Consider the following 15,639-nt stretch of genomic DNA (forward strand, 5'->3'; position numbering starts at 1 on the left):
GAAAATGGCCACCAACCATAAACCTACAAGAACTATGTTTCCAGCATTCTGAGAATTATCAGCATTTTAAAACTTCTATGGCTAATAATATTAGTAGTTCACTTTTTTATATAAAATATGTTCTTTCAAAATTAAGAGTATTCATTGTGTTACTACTGAATACAAAAGGTTAAGAGAATACAAAGTTTTGTAACGTTAGGCTTTGTTAATGAAACAGCTAAAAACTGTTTTGAATAATTTATTCAAAGATTATGATTTTTTGATTACAGTTCAAACAAATTACACTTAAAATACATACAATAACTTCAGCATACCAGGATATATTAGTTATTCACATCCATGCATTTTGTTGATTTGTTTCCTGAAAGAGTATAAAGTCTAGTAAAACTTTTTTAAGGTAACTTTTCTACAAGCATTTGAGTAGATGTCAAAATTTATTTAACAATTTTTTTTTGTGAGTGAGATTATTGAAGTTGCCTACAAATTCTAACAGATTTTCTGTGTTTGTTTGTACATGAACCACCGATCTTGCTGGTTTGGTTTTGATTCCTTGTTCTACTTGGTGGGGTGAGGGGGGAGAGAGAGAGAGTGCACAGCTTTTTCCAGATTTCAGTGAGAAAGGTTTCGCAACAAATGGCTTCATAGGGAAACTGCTTCGGTAAGACAAAATAAGAGGATGAAGATAGGTGGCAAGTAAATCTTGCATCCCATCACGGGCTGGGTGCCCTGAATCCATGCAGCATTGAACAGAGCCTGAATGATTTCCCCATGGTGCACTGCACCATGAGCAAGAGAAGTACAGGTCCTGGCCATGGAGAGGTCTCCCTTTTGCTCTTTTGAGCCTGTGTATGATTTTCTTACAAGAAAACAACTTCATTCTAGAAGGTGCTCTCTTGAGAACTCAGTGAATTTATCTGGCAGCCCAGGGATCTGTGCAGCACAACTTGGGCCTGAATACCCTGCTGTGTGCACAGCACCTCACAGGCTCTGCCTGCTCAGGTTCACTGTGACATGAATCATTAATCCCTAAATATGTAACAGTCTCCAGTCATGTCCTTAGCATCCAGAACAGCCCAACTGTGTTTCTGTTGTCTCAAAACAGAATCCATTGGAGACAGTGGGAAGGATTTCCTATCACATTATATTGTGTCAAGCAAGCAGTCTAGCCGAGCCCTTACTCATCTCATAGTTCTGCCATGTATCATAAGGGAGATGGTGTTGGATGGTGTTCTGGTTCAGGGAAAATTTGGGAGAAAACCCCCAAAGGGGTTCCTCTAGAAAGCAGGCACAATCGGCACCTCCCCCAACCAGTTTGGGAAAAATACCTCTTTGGAGAAAAGTGGAAAAAACTGATTATTAAAGAATAAAGCCTAAACAATATTAAACAATAAAACCTCTTGCTGGTCCAAAAGAGAGACAAACTCACAAAGTCCCCTCCATGGGCTGTAGCTCAATTCACTCAGTCTCTTATCAGTTCCTCTGGCACTGGAAATGCCCAGGCCTGGCCCAATGGGCCACAGGTGCGAGCTGCTGGTGCTCTTCTGGATGTTCAGTCCAGAGCAGGTTTAAACATGTCCAAAGAAAAGGAAGAAAAAGTCCGGGGAACTTCTTTGCCTCAGCTAGATGAAACTAACTAAAAGCAAAGGAGAGCTTTGTCCTGCTGTCTGTCCATCCACAGACAACAAAGTCCAGGAGGAGGAATGTGGAGGAGTGCACTATCTGGAAACAAAACTCTGCACTTCTTCTCTCCCCCTGCCCCCGCAGTCTCGGAACAAGCCTTAAAGGTGCATAAAAAAACCAGACAACTGGGGATAAAAGCATCATATAATCAACCCAGGACAGATGGAAAATCAAATCTGTGTGCCGTTGTGGTGGTGGTAGCTGAATAACTTTGTGACCTTGCCTCTTAAATAAGTGTTGACTTTGTCCTCTGTTGTGGTATTCATATACTCATGTGTATTCTTGATGTTTTGGAAGATCACCTTTATGTGATGATTTCTAAGATGATTATCCTGACAATTCTTTCCTGAAAGCTGAAGTTCCTTGCACTTTTAAGAAACATTACCTATATGTATCCATTTATTTATTCTGTTCTAAACAGACTCCAAGATGCATACTTGCTGCTTTTCTCTTTTAACATTATCCTAAAGGTAATTTTGGCTCTGTAGTCTTCTCACAATGACACAGTATCACTATATCCTGCTCATGTATTGGCATAGTATCTTCATATTTTGTTTGTTTGCATCATTATGATCAGTTTTCAAATATTTATAAAGTTTTTGAGATTATTTTAGATTTCTTCAATTCTAAGCCCAAGAGACAGATATAATAATAGGAAGCTTGATGTTTAAAATGGTCATTTGTTTTCAAAAATATATTAAGGGGATTTTTTATTATTATTTATAGTGCACAAATTAATGATGTAGTATTAATTAATCAAAGAAGCTTTAAGGTCAATGTTTACTAGCAACAAGAATTTAATAAATGAAAGCATTCAGTGTGCAAGGCTCTCCTGCATTGGTGGCAGCTAAGTTGATGCAGGAAAGTGCACAAGTTAATAAGGGTATACTGCAATCAGAACTGCTCTGGGCTTTCGTGTGTGATGCACACACAGATGCAGACAGAATACAACCTGACATTATCAAAAGTTTGATACACAAGACCAGAATTATGCTCTGGGGTTTATGCATGGGGAAGCTGAGTTTCTTGATTATATAAATGTCTTATATCACCACACAAATATAAGGCTAACAATGGGAAGCAATCATACTTGGAAGAGCAATTATTATGACTATCAAAGACACTTTGTGTATACTTTTATCTGCAATTTTTCTTGAAAAGAGGGAGTGCATTGCAATGTGTTAAAATTATTTCTCTATGTTCATTTGAATGTTTGACCATCAGAGTGTGAACTACTCCCACAAGGTCTAGGAGTAATATTATGGAATGCTGCTTTGATGCTTGTTTTCATTCTCAGTTTGGGGCAGGGTGGGGGAGAAAGGAAAGTAAAGCAAGAGTTTTTATCAGTAAGTAGTTCTTGCAGTTTAATTACTCTAAGTTGCTTCAAGCCCAGTCTCTCTGGTTTTGAAGCAACTTAAGAGTAATTAAATTGCAACTACCTACTGATAAAAACTCAAGCCCCATACTCCCTCTTGTGGTTTATCTTGAAGAACATGAAAAAATATTTATATATGTATATGTATACATATAGGTGTGTATGTAAGTATAGAAAATATTATCTATGCTTACACAGAAAATAAAGTTTAAGTTTAAATAAAAACAACTCCCAACTTTTAAAAAAGCTCTAATTTGTTTTAAATTGTTTCTGAACATGTAATTCACTCTGGACATGTTATTTATCCTCAGATTTAGTGTACTTCTGTTTTAACAGATTATTCTGAGTTTTCCAAATCCAGTGAGGCAACTACTTGGCTTCCATGTTGGATACTAAAGAATGTCCCAGCTGAGGAGACACTAATGTCTACTCAGCAATGCCAATAAAGTTTAACTCTCCTTTACCATTTCAAAAGAAAAAAAAATCTTATGTTGAAGGACTATTCAAAGGGAAAAGGATTTTCAGTAATATTTAGCAGCTCTTCTGGAGCTTTTGCCATATCCTTGTTACATGCATCCAATTCCTTTCTGACAGATTTAGTCTTATAGATGGGTAATTAAGAACATTTCTAACAGGGGGAATAAATAAAATCATTGTTAGCTTGCTTTTAATTTAAGAAAGGGATAATTTACAGTTGTAGTTACTACCATTTAAGAAAAATGAAAAGAGAAATAGTCTTGACAAATGTTTCTAAAGTTATTAGAAACATGTTGACTACAGATCTGTTGATTCTGAAATATTCCATGTGTATTTGTACGTCAAAATAATGGTATGCTTTATGTATCATCTGTACTTGGTAATAGCGAACAAACCCTTACATATTATTTGTTTGTGATGATTCATCTAATCTCTTACTCTTGAAATTTTAATATCTCAATAAATAAAAATACCAAAGCTTTCTCTAAAACATACAGTTTTCTTATATTCCTTTTCTATGTGAAGTTTTGTAATAAAGGAATAAAAAGGAGGTGACAATAAAAAAAGAAATCAACATTTCCTTTAATGTGTTTCAATTATTTTTCATGTTCTTTTGTTATGATTTGACTCGGGTTTTAGATTTCACCTTTTAGGTGCGATCAAAATTAAAGTAGGAAACAACATTGCATTAAAACTCTAGTTTTCAAGGTTGTTTTTATTTTGCATGTAGAAAAGTGACAATAATGGAAGACTCTGATCAAAACATTCATCTGAAAAACTTGTCTCTTCAGCAAGCAACAAATGAAGAGGAAGCCTTAAACCTACTTTTCTTGGGGGACACCAACAGAATGATTGCTGAGGTGAGATTTGCTGCTCTAATATTCTTAACACCACCAAAGTTAAAATGGTCAAAAACATATCTCCTCCTCTCTGAAATAAAATGTATATTTTAGAAGTTCTTGGATGTAAATTTGTATCCTCTTTTTGAGTGTTTTTCTGCAGTGAAATTAAATAAGCATTTCTCTGTTGATAGTGTTCCATAGTGGATCTGATTGGTGACCCTTGATGTCATAACTTACTGGAATTCATCTAAGTAGAATACATAAATTCTCATAAACTATAGACTTATTTTTGTATGTGGTATGTATCAACACACACAGATATGTAAAGATAAGAAAATATGTCCTTGCAAAGCATTGTCAAATATTCCCAGTGAATTTTTTCCCTGGAAGTGTTCAACACCAGGTTGGACAGGGCCCAGAGCAACCTGTTCTAGTGGAAGGTGTCTCTGCTCATGGAGTGTGAGGGGACTGGGAGGTTGGAACAAGGTGATCTTTATCGTCCCTTCCAACTCAAACCATTCTATGATTCTATGACTAAGCCCTCAATTGCCTTTGAAGTACTTAGTATAAGTTCCCTTTTTCCTTCTTACTGCATAAACATATGGTCTTATGTGGAAAAACACAAAACAAACAATTTCCCAAACCAAACAAATAAACAAAACCTACCAAAAACCCAGATGGTTGTTCAAAGGAAATTCAGAATAAATATGTGCCAAAATGCAAGCACAAGGATGTTTTTACTGATTCTGAAAAATTCAAATTAAATGTTTCCATATATGTAAAGTTCTTTTTCTTCCCCTTCATACTTGGATATGGAATGTAAATATAAAAAGTGCATTGTATAATATGAGCACTGGCAATATGTCTTTACTACAACAGAGTTAATTCCGTTTTAGAACTTTTTGGGTTTTCTTCTTCTGTATCTCCAAAAGGATATATTGTAAATCATTGACAAGAAAGACACTTAGAGTATATGAATAGTTAGGTAGTTCCGTGTTCCTGCTGGATGACCACATATACCTGGACACAGGGGAAGAAGCATTTGATTGCAAAAAATAAATAGAATAAGTGTTACCTTTCTCAAGGATGACTGTTTTAACAGTTATATTTTGAGAGGTAGGAATATATTAAGGCAAGAGATAATCCACATAAACCTGAGCATTTAAACCTTCTCATAAACCTGAGCATTTAGGCAAGGAACTGCTTCATGATATTAAAATAGAAAAATTGGTGCCATGTGGAGAAGAGTAACTTGACCAAGTGTAATAGAAGAGAAAAGGGTTAATCTAGAACTCTAAGAAAGAGGACTTAAGACATAAAACATAACTTTTCTGGAGAACCATATTTTTAAATCTTGAGTTATGATAACACTTTCTGATCTCTGAAGATTAGAACCCTCTTAAGTAAACTTTAAAGAAAAAGAAGCAAGATTAATAAACCTAAATAGAAAAGAAAGTAAAATAAATGCTGGATTCATCTTTTTTAATGAGTTTGGCTGTGGAAAAACTCAGGTGACTGTCATGGATCACATATGAGATCTGTATCCTCTAAAATTGCAATCTAGTGCTTTAACCCTGAATAACCCTTCTTTAAAGAGTTGACTATTTTGAAAATAAGAATGACAATTTAATTTCTGCATTGCCTATGCTAATGCAGTCTAACTTGTGGTTTGATGGGTGCATTTTTCCTTCATCACTGATTATGCTAAAAAAATCATCACAATATTAAAAGTTTTTTACAGGCAATATTTGTTCATTCATTCAATTTCAGAATCTAAGAGAACATTTATAACTGAATGCTTCTTTCTTGCATGTAACTATATAGTCCAAGAGAAGGGGAAAAAAAGGAAACTAATCTAGTTTGCTTAGGCTTGCTTTACTAGGCAATGTAGGACTGGTCCTTTCCTCTTGCTTTGATGTGCACTACAAGTTGTGTAAATGATAAGATGGGAGACATTTGTGCACAGACAATTCATAATGTAAAAATCCAAATAGGAATTTTTTGTCTCATATTTTGCCAGAGAGAAATAGGCAGAGATCAAAACCATAAAAAAGGAGTCTTTTATTGGCAGTTCTGCTGAATGTAAGGACTAAATTTTTGTTTGCTTTCTGATAAAGCAGTTTCTGGATACATTTGAATACATAAGAATCTGCAGCAACAGGTTATAAAATCTGAACTGTTTTCTTATATGTTCTATCTGTTAAGGCAACTTTATGATTTCAGTATCTGAAATGCATGCTGAGGATTTAAAAATCAAATTTGCAGTATAAGCAATTGGTAGCAGCAACAACTAAAAAAGCTCCTGTGTTGAAATAAGTGTTTGGCCATTTAGGTAGTGTTCTCAGAGCATTTTATCTTGGTATACTATTAATATATCTTCAGCTGAAGTGGTTTTTTCTAAGTTCTTGTGATGGGAATCCCATATGACCCCTGCCTTTTGAAATAACATGCCTAAACCTCAGTGACTTTGAGAATTCTTAGTGGTTTTTAGTATTTCTCTAAAAGCAATAGAGTAAGGTAGCCTCCCAAGGATACGCAGCAATATCAAAATTGTTAAATCCTTTTCTGAGATTAGTACATCTGAGGACTGCAATTATGTGTACAGTCAGAATTTATTTTTTTCCTCTAAGGAAAAGGTACTTTGCTCTAATGAGGAAGGAAATGTTTCAATGCATGGTTTTATACCTACAGCACTCCATTTTTTAAATTTGGCGCACAGTGTATAAGACACGGCATTTGTTCCATGATTTAAAATGTTTGAAGTACAATTGGGGCAATCAGTAAGCTTTGGGCAATGTTTAAATATATTTATTTCAAGAAAGAATGAAACTTTAAGGTTTAAGGTTAGTTGTGGGGCCTGACTTGTGACCTGTGAATTGAACTCATTCTATTTGTATTTATTGTACATTGATATTCTCTTGAATATGTTTAGAAGGCTAGTGGTAGTGTTTGACTGCATTTTTTACTGGATGAGATAGGAAAAATAGGATTTCAGTGTGTGAGCATATGAGATTAAATGCTTCTTTTGACAAAAATGCATGCTATCTGGATTAGTGCTGCAGTCTAGAAGAAATTACAACTTTCTGCATTCCTAGGTTACTCTTTGGTATCAATTATTAACTTATTTCCACTCCGACAAATCTGTAATACTGTATTATGAGCACCAAATAGCGTTGAAATTTCAGCACAGGTGCTTTCATTTCCATGTGTGGTAAAAAAATTACTGATCATGCATACTACTTTGAATAATCTTTAAAATGCTTTGGGATTTATATGGGTGAAAAGCACTATATAACATAATATTAATAATGTTTTCACTGGGGAACATTAATTACTTTAAAAGCTACCTGAATTTAAAAGTTATCATAGTCTAACTATGAAACTGCACATGTAGTAAATATGTAAAGATAAAGTATTGCTTTCAGGAAATGATTCCACCTATTCTGATCCTGATATTTTCATAGCAAAATTTTTCAATTTCAAGCTATGACAAGTGTACTTAAGTACAACTGAAGAGCCCTTTCACCTGTAACGTATTATTTAGAAAGGAAACTAAAAACATACTGAGGTCTCTCTCATCTACCAGATATAAAGACAGGCCTCTTATTCCTCAATTTGCATGCTCTTCCTTATAGCATAGTTCCATTGGATCTGAAGTTTATATTCATTAGACAGACATGTCCATCTGAACTGTGAAATGACTGTAGTTGTCAGATCATCTTCCTACAGATATCCCTCTGATTGTAGCACAAAATTGGAGAAAATTGATTTGATATCAATCTTGAATGCTATCAGTATTCTCTTTTTTCCCTTTGCCCTTCTTTGAAAAGTTCAGAAGCAAAAAAATCCTTAAGAAAAAAAAGCATTCCTTAAAAGAAAATTTTGTAAGTTTTCACTGAGACATTCTCTCAAAAATTCTGAGCACTCTGAATTGACATCTCTTTGTGCACTGGCTAGTCACTTATTCACTCATACAGGAAAATCATTCCTCTGCTGTCTAAATATTTTGATTCAAGGAAGAAAAGATTCCTCTGGAATGGTGTAACCTGCCAGGTGGAGATGGTTTGCAATATGGGCTTAACAACTGCATTTATCACCTGCAAAATTGTTTTGTCCCAGTGGTCCTGCTCTCTTTAATGTATTATCTCCGTCAGTGTTTTGGCAGCCATACTTAACACATTATTCTTCCAGATAGTAGCAGCTTCTGTTAGTCTAGTGGTGATTTTCAAACAGCTTTTTATATGTCTTTGTCCTGTTAAAGGTTCTGAATCCTTAAGAATGCTGTTTAGACCTTTAGCATCCATTTCTGGCTATTTTTTGTGAAAACATTTATAATAGCAGATGCAACAAATAAAGGATTTGGGAAATACATAAATTCCTGTATAAGGAAGAATTCCTGCGGTGCTTTGCTCACTTAAGATGGGTAAGAATTAGATTAAGATGGACAGCTTAGGTTCCAGCAAGTTTTTCGATGGTTCTTGACCTTGCATTCCTTGACAAAAATATCCAACTCAGAAGTTTCTTCCAGTATGACTGTGATGAAAATTTTTATTTAAGTAGAAGCCATCTTCTTGCAACTATTGCATAAATAGATGTAGTAGTTAAAGACACAAAGCTTCTATACAGTATATTTAATTTCAGCAAATGCAGGTATATTTTCATCCTGGAAAAAAACAAGACTGGCTTGTATGGCTTGAAATACACCTTGTACATATTTTCCATGATCAAATAAAGTGTTGATGCTTTACCAAGTCAATATTACTGAATTTGTCCTTTGCCATGCTACAAATGGGCAGCAATAGATGACCTGGCATTAAGTCCTTTGTAGTGTTCTCGTGATATGCCAAAGCATCTGAAGTCTGCTTATGTGGTTTATGATGTAACAGAGTTCCTGGAAAAAATTATTCTTTGTAAGTAACTGCTGCTCATCAGTTGTTCTATATATAACTCTCACAATAGCAACCATCTGCTGAGAACCAGGCCACTCCCCTCTTTCTTTTTTTTTTCCTTCATCACATCAAATTAGTGTTAAGATGATTTCATATACATATGGTTTGAATACTACTAACAAAGCCAAAATGAACGCTGAAAACCACCAAAGGAACATTTTAGTAGGCTCTGAGACACTGTCCAGAAACTGTTATTTGTTTTCTGTTTTCAAACTTTCTAAACAGATGAGTGGTGATACTCAGAAGTTGTATATGTAAGATAAGAACCAAATAGGAAAAGAAAAGGCTTGTTCTTGGACTAGAGATGCCAACACATCATCGTTTCTCTTCTGTGCTGTGCCTCTACTTGTGTGGTAAAAGTAGCTAAGTTTGGGGAGATAATGAAATTAACATTTCATGGTCACATCCCATTTAACAGTTGAAATTTTTATTGCTTTATGCTTTCTGCAAGAGTTCTAGTGAGCTTCCTGTGTATGGGAACTCCAAAGCAGAGGGAGAATTATACTACAGAAAGGAGCATTTGTATCGTAATTAAGCCATGGTTCTACTCTGAAGAAGGTCTTCACAAAAAGATCAGTTTGGGGTTCTAGCCAATGACTTCCAAACCAGCTTCATTATTTTTTTCCATTTACATGAGGAAAAAAAAAGCTGTGGAGAGAAAATTGATGGAGTTTCTAATGACTAGTTCAGCCAAATCTACTTGGAACACTCAACGACAGTTGTGGCTAGTGTATCAGAATAGGCAATAAAAACCTTGTAGAGCAAATATTGCATGTGCTGTCTGGAACTCAGAGTCCTGAAATTATGTTCTTTTAGGATTTGAAATTTTTTTTGCCTCTATTGGCATTAAATGAATGTGACTAAAAGCCTATTTTTAAATAGATAAGGTTTTGCTGCAGTGTGAATCTCAAGTTTGCTTAACAATACCTATTCAGAAGCATGATGATTTCTTCAGCTTCTGTCATAGCAACGTTTGCTTTGTGCTTCCACTTGTACTGATACTTGATCTGGCTTAGACTTGTCAGCAGTATTGTGTGACTGATGCCATCTCTGTAGTGCAAAATGTCCCTAAATATCAGTTCTGTCAAGGAGAATGTCCTTAAATATCAATTCTCTTGTGGATTTTTAGCTGGAAAGGAAAAAAAAATCCAGTCCTGCTTCATAGAGCTGCAAATAAAAAAGTCATAGGCATCCCAGTAAAATAAGTGAAGCTGGCTCTGATTATTCATGGAATCAGAATTGCTGAATGAAGTACATTTTCACAGCATATAACTTTTTCTTAGTATAACTGCTTTTTAAGTAAATTTGGGAGTGTTTTCTTGCTTGACACCTTTCCCTCAGCCTGTTTATTTTCATTCCAACACTACTGCTCACTTCCTCTACATTTGCCCAGCATCACCTCTGAGGACAGCATAGCATGTGACTGCAATCTGATTCTTATTTCACAGGATTATGAATTCTAAAATTCTTCATCTGTGTGAACTAATGATCAAAATTCTTTTCCCTCTCTGTCTGAGCTTGCCTGTATAGGTAAAGCAGCCCAAAAGAAAATACTGCTAAGGCTGAAATTTCCTTACAGAATTTTCCCCAACAGCCACAAGTGTATGCTATTTCTGCACACTACCTACTTATTCACATCCAGTATGCTGACATTTTCAGGTATTCTGCACAGTTGTTTTCTATAGCTGTGCTGTGGCTGAATCAAGAAACTGATCTTGGTTAAATATCTATATTTAGCTTTTTAAAATGTGCTGGCATTATTAAAACTTTTTAAAGTCTTAATAGTGCCAGCACAATCAAATGGGTTTTGGTTGTGCTGGCACTATTAAGACTTTAAAAAAAAAAGGAGAACTTGAAGTGGAGACAATTGAACCAAATGGTCCATATTATTCCTGTTAAAGGACTCTTCAGCTTGTAGTCTTTCTATTAAGAGCTGTCCTTTCTAGATCTGTAAGACAGAATCTTCAGTACCTGCAATGGGCAGGCCATTATAACATCTGCAGTGTTGCATGCTAAAGTAGATTATGTGAAAAAAGGCAATATGTTGATATATCTCATCTGAATCACAGGATAGGTCTACATAAAAAAATTACTGCAGAATAACAGAGGAATGCAGTAGAGACCAGAGATTAATATAGACAGTATACCCAGGATGTTTCTATTACATTTTCAGCAGCTATAATAAATATAGATTTAGTTGATGACTCAATAATGTTGATTTATTATTTTACTACTCTGGTTTTTTGCAGCATCAGCATTTATGTCCTGAGAACAATGCAGTCATACTTGTTATAGGTTATGAATAAATATACTATCTGTATGCTAAATCTTTAATCTCCCTATATAATCTCAAACTTTAGCTATTTATGGAATGAGGATTATGTAGAGTAATTTTACATTTAAGTTTCCAACAATACCTTGATACAACCAAACAAAAGGTGCTTTAGATGCCTAAAGATATTTTATATGTTTTTTAATAAAAATACATATGTGATTGCATATGGTAATTTAAAATCTAAAGTTAAATAACTGAGAGCTTTTAAACTGAGAGTTTAAAACTTTTGGTTCTGCATTTCAAATATATTGAGAAAACCTCTGAAGTGATGCTAAGACTGCACATTTCTAAAAAGTGACCAAGACTTTCTGTGTTTTAAATTAAGGGGAAGTGTGGCTGTAGTTATTCCCAAAAAAACATATTTAAAGCCAAACATTTTATGAAAACTTTGTCATGCCATCTAAAAATCTGATATTGATTTTGCCACGCAGAATTTTTTCATAAAAGTAATAATGCAGAAATGTAAAGCTTTATACGAAGTCCTAGTCCTTGCTACGCTGGTAGCTGCCTATGAGGAAAAAAAAAAAAAAAGTTGATGTACCAGTGGGGTAATTAATAACTTCTCAGAGATCAGCATTGAGTAACTTTTCTTCCAGTCAAGCTGCCCTTTTCTAGTATTCCTCACATAGTAAGGCCACTTGTTTTGTTGGAGTTAGAATATTTTGGATCAACCTTAATTGCTTGCAGTACAATTTGTCCAGATTAAAGTTATCCAAGTATTTTTCCAGAATATTAATGTCAGGTAAATCCTTTTGGGTTCTTTTTGCAGGTTCATTACAGGTCCAATAGCTAAAAAGTAGAATAGATTATTTCAGTTGCCAGATTACTGAGCTATAAAGCGCTGAATTTATTTATCCACTGAACATTGAGAGTTCCTTTTTTCCTGTCACTGTAGACACCAATGAATCAAGCCTCAAGCCGATCTCACTGCATTTTCACTATTCACATCTCCAGCAAGGAACCTGGATCTGCAACTATCCGACGCTCCAAGTTGCATTTAGTAGATCTTGCTGGATCAGAACGTGTTGCAAAGACTGGAATTGGAGGCCACTTACTGACAGAAGCCAAATATATCAACCTGTCCTTGCATTATTTGGAACAGGTAAAATTGAAAAAGAGTAAGACATTTCTCCCTTTACTAAATTCCTGTTTAACAATGTGCAATGTTTTGGAAAACTTTATTCCAATATTTACTTAGGATATTTATTACAGAGGTTTTTTTAATCATTGAATTGATGTGTCTTCCTTTAAAATAAAACATTTTAATTTAGGGCAAACTTAACAATTAAGCGGTAGGATTATAGTAGGTATACAGGGAAGTATTTCCAAAATAGTTTTCTTGTTTTATTTGGAATACTAAGGATATTTACAATATTTGAGCTATATTTCTCCTAAAAATGTTCTTCATAATCTTCTTCCCCTTCCACAGCTGGGATCAGGATGTATCACTGAAACGAAAGTGATTTTGGGCTTTATTTGGTTCAAGCACTGTAATATGGTAAATTATTTGGCTCTTCTCTCATGTGTTGTTTTATTCCTCTACCAATTTGATCTTTTTGAGAGAGAAGTTATCATTGGTAATGTATTTATCCATTGATTACCATAACTGGATTTATACCAATAATATTCATGGATGTAGTATAATAATAAGTAAATAAATAAAATATTATTATTGTCATTATTGTTGTTGTTTTAGATATTATTGATCTCCACAAAGCTTTGTCATTCAGCTCTTGTTACTAAAAATATTCACCCTCTTAATTTAAGGTGTACTAAAATCCCTATCCTTCTTTCACTTTTGGTTTTTGTTTTTCCTCTTTGGAAAAGGCAAATTTTGAGCAAACAGATTACTCCTAACCAATCTTATTCATTAAAAACAAAATACTTTGGACAGCAGCAGTGAAAGGAAACTTTGGAGATAAAGATCTCCAGTAAAAAGATTTGGTTAATTATGGTTATTATTATTATTACTAATAATATGCTTTACAATAATTATGTAATTATTAAGTTAATTATTGGAATAATTATTTAAATACTATATTTTAAAAAAATTAAGGCTTTAATATATATCTCTGTCTGATCTACCATGATGTATTGTATGGTTGATATTTAAGATGCTTACCAACTTAGAGTAAGAAACACTTGGCAATGAATGAAATCTCTTTTTGAATAGTGTGCTATTAAGCAATCACTGAAGATTTTCAAGTGTCCATTTCAGATCTCACACCTGTAAGAGAAATTAATTTCTTCCTAAAACTAAATATTTAATGTTGTTTACACAGCACAGCATGCACTGTTCCTTTTGCTAGAAATTAATAATTTTGTGTATTCTAATGAACAGTACAGTATTTTCTCCTGAGACTTCTTTAAAATTTTTTATGTAGAAACATAGCAGGTCAATGAGGCTGTCATTTAGGGGGACGATTAAGGAGAATACGGAGAAGAAAAAGGCTTAACTCTAAAATTCAAATCTGTACTTTTAAACTTACATTATATACATTAACTTACCTTATATATTACATTATATATGTGCTCTTTAGTAAAATATGCAGTTGGGGAGATCATCATTGAACCTGAAAATTTTGTGGGTGTGTATATGTGAAAATTCTTTAAGATAATTATTAGGAAATATAACTGTTCTACCTGCTGGGAAGAATATTTTTCAGTTTTGTGTTAAGTGTTTTTCTGTTGACAAAAACAAATCTCTTGGATTTCATTTAATTTATAATCAGAGGTATTTCATCTGTCAAAAGAAGAACCTTAAGGTACACCAGGTGGCAGTCAGTCATTTACTATCACACTAGACTTTTTTCATGCCCCTCATTTGTTTAGATTTTACCTTGAAGAATAGTGTCTGTATTTGAGTTGTACTCAAGGGAAGTGATAAAGATCAGTGACTCTAAAATGGACATCTGCAGAATCATACAAATTATACTCAGGATCCCTTCTTATTTATTGTATGATTTTTATGTATTTAGCAGGGAAAGATATTAATTTTTCATGGAAATTTTAATTCCTATTTTGGAGAAATACTGTTGGAAATATGCATGTTGGATTCTGGATTTTGGGATTGTGTATTAATAGAAGTGTTTTCTAATATTGAATAAAGGCCCACCAAAGACAGTAAAAATATATTTTTCCCCCAAATCAGTGGGAATTTAACCATTCAATTCTGAACTTGCAGTGAATAATATTAAAGTGAACAAATGCTTCAAAATTTTAATTTCTTATTAGAATTTTCAAGTCTTTAGCTATCTGCTGATGGTCTAGTGTCGATTTATGACACTTTGAAATACTTTTCACAGTAAAATAGTCATATTAAATTATTTGTATAGAGATGACAATCAGAACAGTTCTGTGTTACCAGACTTGATCTACTTGTTAAGTATTGGCAGCATTTTAAAAAAGTCTTCAAATAAATTCACTGCACTTTTACTCCAAGCAGCTTCTGCATCTAGAGAAAAATTAAGATAGTTTTGTGCATAAATGATAGCAGGAATTTGGAAGTACTTATTACTGTATCTGGGTAGCTTTTTTTTTCTGAGAGATGTACCAGCACGTTCTGGAATTACAACACCAATGTAACTGTGCATATGTAGATATCCCCTTATGGTAGAAATATAGAGGATCCTAGACCAGATTTAGAGTTGCAAATTAACAGTTATACTTCCATGTGATTTGACACTATAATGGAATTATTTCCCAAAAAAACCCAGGTTACAATGTTCTCTTTGCTTTAATGAATGTGTTTGTTAAGTATCTTTTGACATATGTTCTGTTTACAGTATGTTGAAAGATTTTATCCGTTAGTAGATGGTTGCTGCCCATATTTGCCAAAGAGGTTTTTTTATAATTTGTTTGTTTGGGGCTTTTTTGTATTGTTTTGTTGGTTGGTTGGGGTTTTTTTTCTGCAAAGACCACAGTTTAAGCTTCTAAACTCCACTAGAAAGGGGAACTATGATGGGAAACAAAAAGAAGGCC

General features: G+C 34.1%; 1 protein-coding gene across 1 annotated transcript in view; it reads left to right on the plus strand.

Moving 5' to 3' along the window:
- KIF6 (kinesin family member 6) overlaps window positions 1–15,639 on the plus strand; it is a 150,420-nt gene that overhangs the window by 22,082 nt on the left and 112,699 nt on the right. The window contains exons 6-7 of the mRNA XM_050972402.1: window positions 4,263–4,392; window positions 12,554–12,760. Coding sequence (XP_050828359.1) covers window positions 4,263–4,392; window positions 12,554–12,760 — 337 coding nt within the window. The remainder of the gene's footprint in view (window positions 1–4,262; window positions 4,393–12,553; window positions 12,761–15,639) is intronic.

Source organism: Serinus canaria, chromosome 3 (assembly GCF_022539315.1).
Source record: "Serinus canaria isolate serCan28SL12 chromosome 3, serCan2020, whole genome shotgun sequence".
NCBI lineage: Eukaryota > Metazoa > Chordata > Aves > Passeriformes > Fringillidae > Serinus > Serinus canaria.